This window comes from Nannospalax galili, unplaced genomic scaffold, assembly GCF_000622305.1.
Source record: "Nannospalax galili isolate Female #2095 unplaced genomic scaffold, S.galili_v1.0 scaffold144, whole genome shotgun sequence".
NCBI lineage: Eukaryota > Metazoa > Chordata > Mammalia > Rodentia > Spalacidae > Nannospalax > Nannospalax galili.
The window spans coordinates 2,574,161-2,581,445 of record NW_008353267.1 but is presented as its reverse complement, the minus strand read 5'-3'; the positions used below and the strand labels follow the sequence as shown (position 1 = coordinate 2,581,445).

At 43.2% G+C, this 7,285-nt stretch overlaps 1 protein-coding gene across 1 annotated transcript in view; it reads left to right on the top strand.

Moving 5' to 3' along the window:
- Positions 1-895: 895 nt before the first annotated feature.
- The window catches only part of Syt16 (synaptotagmin 16), a 264,425-nt gene continuing 258,035 nt past the window's right edge, over positions 896-7,285 (top strand). The window contains exon 1 of the mRNA XM_008850503.1: positions 896-950. Within this exon, the coding sequence (XP_008848725.1) occupies positions 938-950 (13 nt within the window). The 5' untranslated portion in view covers positions 896-937. The remainder of the gene's footprint in view (positions 951-7,285) is intronic.

Genomic DNA, 7,285 nt, shown 5'->3' with positions numbered 1-7,285 from the left:
TGTCTTCTCATGTCCTACTCCTCCCTAAATATAGTGAGAAACCATCAGAAAGTTTTCAGTTTCTGGCCTTAAAGAACATGGACAGCGTACAATGCCAACAGCAGCCATGGCAGCCTCGGTTGAAAGCCCTTTTAAGCACGGTGGGCCTTGAGGCAATACTATCCGACTTTCTCATGGAGCCTGGTCCTCTTACACAAGCAGCACCCCTGGGTATGTGGCAAGGCTGTGGTTTGGCTCACAATCATCTACCAATCAGTTAGTTGCTCACCCAGTTCACATCTAATTAGTTAATTGGCTATGTATTCATTCATTAATTCATGCAGGTTTCCAATTATAAAGTCACCCAATTATAAAGCCCACCTAATAGCTATCTGAGAGCCTACAAATGCGGGGCCTTATTTTCACGTTAGAGACCAAATGAGGAGAGGGTGGTGGTGAGTGGTTTCTAGTCCTCATGCCCCGAGACACCTGGGTGAGGCTTGCCACCCTGTTCCACTTGTTCCCCGCTTTGCTTCTTTCACTGGGTCGACCCTTGGGTCCCAACCCTGCTGGTAAGAAGCTCCAGGCATGAATGAGCTGGAAAATGGGAGGCACGAAAACAGCGTGTCCCTGGGAATAGAACAGACTAGGTACCTGGAGAGGCTCCTTGGAGTGGCTGGGGGTGGGCCGGGCTGCTGCATCATCTGGGGAAGGGAACAGGTAGGACTGATGTTGAGAACGGGAGGGCAGGTAGGGCTCCGCTGGACTGTGGGGACCCCGGCGAGGGCGGCGCCGGGGCTGCGGGGCGCGCGACGAGGGCGCGCGGCGGGAGCGGGAGCGGGAGCGTGTGTGCGCGGCGCGGCCCCCGAGCGCGCGGGGACTGCCGAGAGCGCGCGCTGCCGGGCTAGGTGCGGGTCCCCCAGCCGCCGGCAGTCGCCCCGCAGCCTCTGCTGTGACCATGGCGACTGACAGTAAGTGCGTGGGCCCGAGGGAGGCCAGGGCGGGGATGCCAAGTTCTCCCGCTTGCTCCTGCCTTTGTGGCTGGCTCGCGGGAGCAGCGGCCGGGTACCCCCGGCTCCCGGGCAGGCCCTTGTCACCGTGCCCATCCTCTGCTGCCCGGCAGGACAGAGGCGGAGGCAGGTTCTGGCCGCGGCTCAGAAAGGTGCGGCGCCCAGGTAGAGGGGACCCTAGATGCCGTGGGGCGGCAGGGCCTGGCAGCACAGCCCTTCGGGGACTGCCTCCAGGCCCAGAGCCAGCCTTCAGGGAGCCCCAGTATTGGGGTGCTGTGAGTTCGAGGTTCGCCTCGAGTTGTGGGTCGGGTTGGCGCGCCCTCTTGCCCAGTGGCCCTACAGGTCTGGCTCTCGGTCCTCAGCCAGACACCGCTCCTGGTTGCCTGTGAATGAAGCATGCAGAAGGCCATTAAGATTGAAGCCTGAAGTGTGGGAAGCTCCCGGCGGCCTGCCTTCGGCTTCTTGGTGTCTCTGCTGTGCATTTGGGAATTAGGATCACGTCTAAGGAAATCGATTAATTGCATGTAGCTGAGTTTGAACTGTTAGTGGAATCTCAAAGGGAGTGCACAGTTGGGCAAGTCCCACCTGCCTCGGATCTAGCACCGGAAATCTCCAGCACAGGCACGGGACACAGTAGGGACTTCATTAATTCAGTGAACTGTGAGGTTACAGAAAACGTTTGGGAGGGGGGCTTTGAGAGATAAGGGATGAAGATGGAAGATGAGAGTCAAAATTTCCTTACTTTTCTTTTAAACGAACCATTATCCATTCACGAACACAGCCTTGACACAAAGCATGTGAGATTTTGTAGTTGAAAGCCATGTTATTTTTATCTCCAAATTTAACCCAAAGTGGAAATCATGGCACCGTCCTCAAGCTTTAAATTACTATCAAGTTGCTGGATGTGGTGGTGTGTGTCAGTAATTCCAGCCCTTGGGAGGCTGAGGCAGGAAAATGTCAAGTTCCAGACTAGCACAGGCTACATACTGAAACATATGTATGTATGTGTGTATGTGACAAGATTCTCATTCCCTGTAAAGTGATGGGCATCTCAAAGTGGTAGGTGCACAAAACAACAGGGCCAAGTGTATTCCTGTTCCTTCCATCTGCTGTCATTTAATGTGTGTGGAGAAACCAGTATGCTCTCCTTACCTTTGATGGTGTAAATCAGGTGCTTATTATAAAATAAGTATAGTCTGATCTTTTTGTCCTCAGTTCTATTTATTTATACAAAAAGTGTCATCTTTTGGAGACCTGTGTCTAAAGAAAGAAATTATGGATTTAGGGTTTTATTAACCAAGTAAGAAATAATTAAACTTGGCCTTATTCATGTAAATGGTAATTAACTCACTCTAGTGATATGGAAGCTGCTGGCCTCTTTCCTCACTTCTGCAAGTGAAGGAATGACAGGTGAGAGGCAGGTGGGACCATCATGTAGTGAGTGTATGGCCTTATGAGGATGCACCAAGCCAGGACACAGTGCTACCTTTATGCTGTAGCTGATTGATGCCCCCACCCTCACTTTTCTCCTCTCCCTAAATTTCTCCTGAGGGAGAATTGGCCATAACAGGCATACAGACTAGTACTCTAGTCATTTCTGGAAAGAATCCAGAAAGACCTTCTCTATGAGTATAGCATGTAAGAAAGTAAACAACATAGAGATGTTTCAAAAACATTTGCCTTCAAGCACAATATTCACAAAAAAAGAATGTGACCCAGAAAGGAAATGTTCTTAGGTCCAGAAAGCTAGTTGTTGAAGGGCAGGTGTCAGAGAAGTGGAAAACTCAGATCCCTGGTTGGTTTCCTATAAGTTATCATCAAGTGTAAGCTGCTAAGTTTGCTTTGTAAAGTGGTGGTAATCAGGCATTTTGAATTATTTTTAAAATAATAATTCAGATTATTTTGTGTCCAGAGTGAAGAACTTTTCTATTTTTCTTTCCTTTATGACATTTGTGGCATTATGAATATTTATCATGGGGGTCTTCATTTTTGAAATCACTGTGGTTTGATTTTTTTGGTATTTGTACCTTTGTTTGTATGCAATTTCGTGTATGTGGGTGTGCACATGTAACTGTTTTTAAGAATAAATTTTTCCAAGGGGCTGGAGAGATGGCTCAGTAGTTAAGACTGTATATTACTCTTCTAGAAGACCCAAGTTCAGTTCACATCGCTTGCATCAAATGGCTCATAATCGCCTGTAACTCCAGCTCCAGGGGATCTGATGGCCTCTTCTGGACTCTGAGGGTACCTGCACTCATGTACACATACCTTCCCCTCTACATACACATAATTAATTAAACAAATCTTTAAAAAAGGAATGAATTCTCTCAAATGCATTGTATACATGTATGGAATTTCCAAAGAACAAATAAAAATATTCTAAAAAAGAAATAAAGAATAAATTATTAGGAACAGCAGGTCCATTGCGCAATGTTGGAAATAGCTAACTGTGTTATGACCAGAAGTCGTGGGAAATTCTTGAGTGGCTGAGTCTCTGGGGATGTTCCTAATGAGTACTTGGTATCATTAGAAGTTCATTTGGTTTCCTTCATTTGTTCCTTGACAATTGGATGATCTTGAGTCATTTTTGCCTGGTCCATTCTGAAGCTGATCAATACTGCCCCATAGGCAATCTCAACTGGTAGCCATGCCTTCCCTTCAACTTTATCAGCCACCTGTAGCTTTCATCTTATCCTTCCAATTCCATCAGCAGTTTCCACTCTGCTTGATGTGGAGGGAAGTGAGTGAACCAGGGCAGGAAGAACTAAGTGCAGGGCCCTAGCAGGTAAAGGTGAGGACTACGCCAAACAGATCTTCGAGATATTCCGTTGCATGTTTAGACATTAAAAGAAGTTGCATGGCTTTGAGTGAAAATGGACTCATAGTAATTATTTAAAAGCTTACAAATGATGGTAGCTAAAAATGTAAGCAAAGAGAGTTTGAAAATTACAATCTACCTGGAAACATATAATGTTCACAAATAGTGGTACAGAAAACATACTGTATCTTTCCAGACACCATACTGACAGTCAGTTCAAGCACAACTCACAAGATCCTGAAACAATATGTGAAAAGTTGAAGAGGAACAAAATACTTAAAGAATGTCTTCACAGATTCCTTGTTAATTGTAAAAAAGAATAAAGATACAGTGGAAGAAACATGGATACACTACTTTAAATAAATATCAACAATTGCAGCAAGCTGATATCCTGATGGGACCCCTGAGGAGCACAGTGCCACTTCTTATATCAACAATGTATAACCTGGTTCTAATCGTGAGACTGTACTAGATAAACCTTAACCAAGGGACACTTTGTAAGTGTTAATGTCATAGAAGATGGCTGAGATACTTTTCTGGGCTGAGGGTGACTAGGGAGACAGGGCAACAGAGGATTTGAGATTAAACCCTAGATCAGGAGGAACAGTGCTTCAAGAGATAGTATTGTGATAGTTAATGAAGCTTGAATATGGATTATACTAATATATCAGATAATAACATCAATGTCAAATTTCATCAATTTGCTATTTATATTGCATTTTAAAAGGGAATGTTTTTCTTCTTAGGGGAAACTGAAGTAGTTGGGGAAGATCAAACACATGTCTTTAACTAAATCTCAAATGTTTTAGGGAAATGGAGGTGTATGTTTACATGCAGATGCATGTCATATAAAACACCTAGCGCTAAAGCAAATATGGCCAAATGTCAGCTTTTAATAAGCCTAGCGGTTCCTTAGACCATTCTTGCAATTCCACTGTGTATTTTGGGGATGTCAATCTGTAGTCTAGGCATTACAGACTAATGCTATCAAATTTACTTTTTGAAAGGATAATGTGGAAAGACTCCCACTTATGGACTCCTAATTCTGGCAGGGGATGATAATGCTAGCAAAACTATTATGGAAAGAGTTGTATGTATACAAACATAATGGATCCCGCATACCTGGGTCCACCCTCAGAAAAAAATGCTGCAGGAACTCTGCTTGCTGGCTTCCTCTCTGGCTTATGCTTAGTTAGCTTTCTTACACACATGATATTTTTTCCTTTTCAAAAATAAATTATTTTTTAATGTTATTATTTGTGTGTGTGTGTGTGTGTGTGTGTGTGTGTGTGTGTGTACATGTGTGTCATGGTACTTGTGTAGAGATCAGAGGATAACTTTTGGAAGTCTGTTGTTCTCTCCTTTATGGATCCTGGAGTTTGAAGTCAGGTTATCAGACTTGGCAGAAGCCTTCTTTAACCACTGAGCCATCTCGTTGACCCTGTAATTTTGTAGGGAAAGTGTTTGTAGAAGCAAATCCAGACATCATTATATCAGATGTTAAGGCTTCAGTGGGCCCCTGTACACACTTCACTCCTGTAGTGGGTTTATCACACTTAGGAAAGGTAGCAGTTCTCCAGTAAGATAATAACCTTGGGTATTATTAGTGCTTTAGACTAGCAATGAGAGTTTTGGGAAATGCTTTGAGTTGGCATGTAAGGGTTGTGTACATGTTTTAAATTTAAAAAGCTGACTAAGCCTGAGTAACTATTAACAGTGCAGAAGAAAAGGTCTGAGGAGCTGCTAGTTCTTCTTCTGCACTCCAAACTCCTCCTGTTTTTTAAACCAGGAATGAAATTCTAGAAGAAACAAAGATGGGTATGGAGATAGCAATCTGAACTGATTAATCCAGTTGATGTTATCCTAGCAAAACATCCTGGAAGAAAAACAAAACGAATACTTTTTCATACTGAGTAGAATCTTGCTTGTTTCTTTTCTTTGTTTTTTTGTTTTGTTTTGTTTTTGTTTTTTTTTTTTTTTTGGTCTTTTTTTTTGGTCTTTTTGAGACTCCCTGTAGTCCCAGCTGGCCAGGAACTTGCTATGTAGACCAGGCTGGCCTCAAGAACTCACAGAGATCTGCTGCCTCTGCCTCCCAAGTGCTGCAATTAAAGGCGTGTGCCACCACACCTAGCTGAATCCTACTTGTTTTAATGTCTGCTTGGCATTTTTGAATTGGTAAGTAAAGCTTTTTCTTGACTGACTTGACTCTAAATGCACCTAAAACTTCATCTACTTGTTTCAGAACAACAGTGGGCCAGCTCTCATGGGAGGACTAAGCTACCTCCCAAGTATGGTGGGTTTGTATGACATTTACTCTTTTAGGTCACTACGATATCATTTAGCCATTGACTGCTATTATTTAGCATTATGGATTGATAAACACCTGCCTGAGATGCCACTTAATAATGGTTATCTATACATTAAAATGATGACAGTAACAGCTCTTTGTAGTGGATGAGGGAGGTTTCTGAAGCACATAAAATTCTTCTGCAGTTACCCTGCCTTTTAAGGATGCTGCACGTGTCATTTTGAGGAGTTTACATTCAAGAATGGTCCTTTAGAATAGATTTTCTTTTCTAAATTCTCTGTTTATTGGTTTCCAATTTTTAGTAGCATGGATTTTTCTTATTGTCAGAGTGTGATATTCTTCTGGATGTTAATTTTAGGAATGCAGTAAGTCATACTTTGTAGTTTGACTCACAATGAAATGAAGGTTCAGATTCATAAAGTGATTTTTACCCACCCTCCATGAAAACTCACTTGGTTTATTTCAAGGGAACACTATAAGCATAATCTGCCAGTCACAACTGGGTTTTCAATTGGTGTAACTCAGATATTTTTAAAGACTGGTTAGCTGAGTGTGGTATGGTGGGAGGAAGCTCTGGCCTGATGTCAGGGGAGCCTGAGCTGTGAACTCTGGGAGTACCACTCAATGGCTTGGTAAATTAGTTACTTAAAGGACCTGGCTTACTGCACTCTGAGGATATGAAAGAAGGAAACAAGATGATGCAAAGCTCCTCGCACACAGTAGGTGTTAAATAAATGTCTGTCCTTTTCCCTTCTCTAGGATGTTTCTTATAGTTTAGAAGCTCATCTCATAAGAACAATTCAGAAATCCAGTCATTAATTATATTATTTTGAAGTTTGTAAAAGGAAGACCAAATGTTCTAGGACAAATCACCCAATGGCACAGAACTGTAGATTTTAAAACTTTTTTTAAGCCGGGCGTGGTGGTGCATACCTTTAATCCCAGTACTTGGGAGGCAGAAACAGGCAGAGCTTCAAGGAGACCTGTCTCAAAAAGACAAAAAAAAAAATAAAAAACTTAAAAAAATTTATTATTATAAACCAGGCGTGGTGGTGCATGCCTTTAATCCCAGCACTTGGGAGGCCAAGGCAGGCAAATCTTTGTGAGTTCAAGGCCCGCCTGGTCTATATAGTGAGTTCCAGGCCAGCTGGGGCTACAGGGAGACCCTGT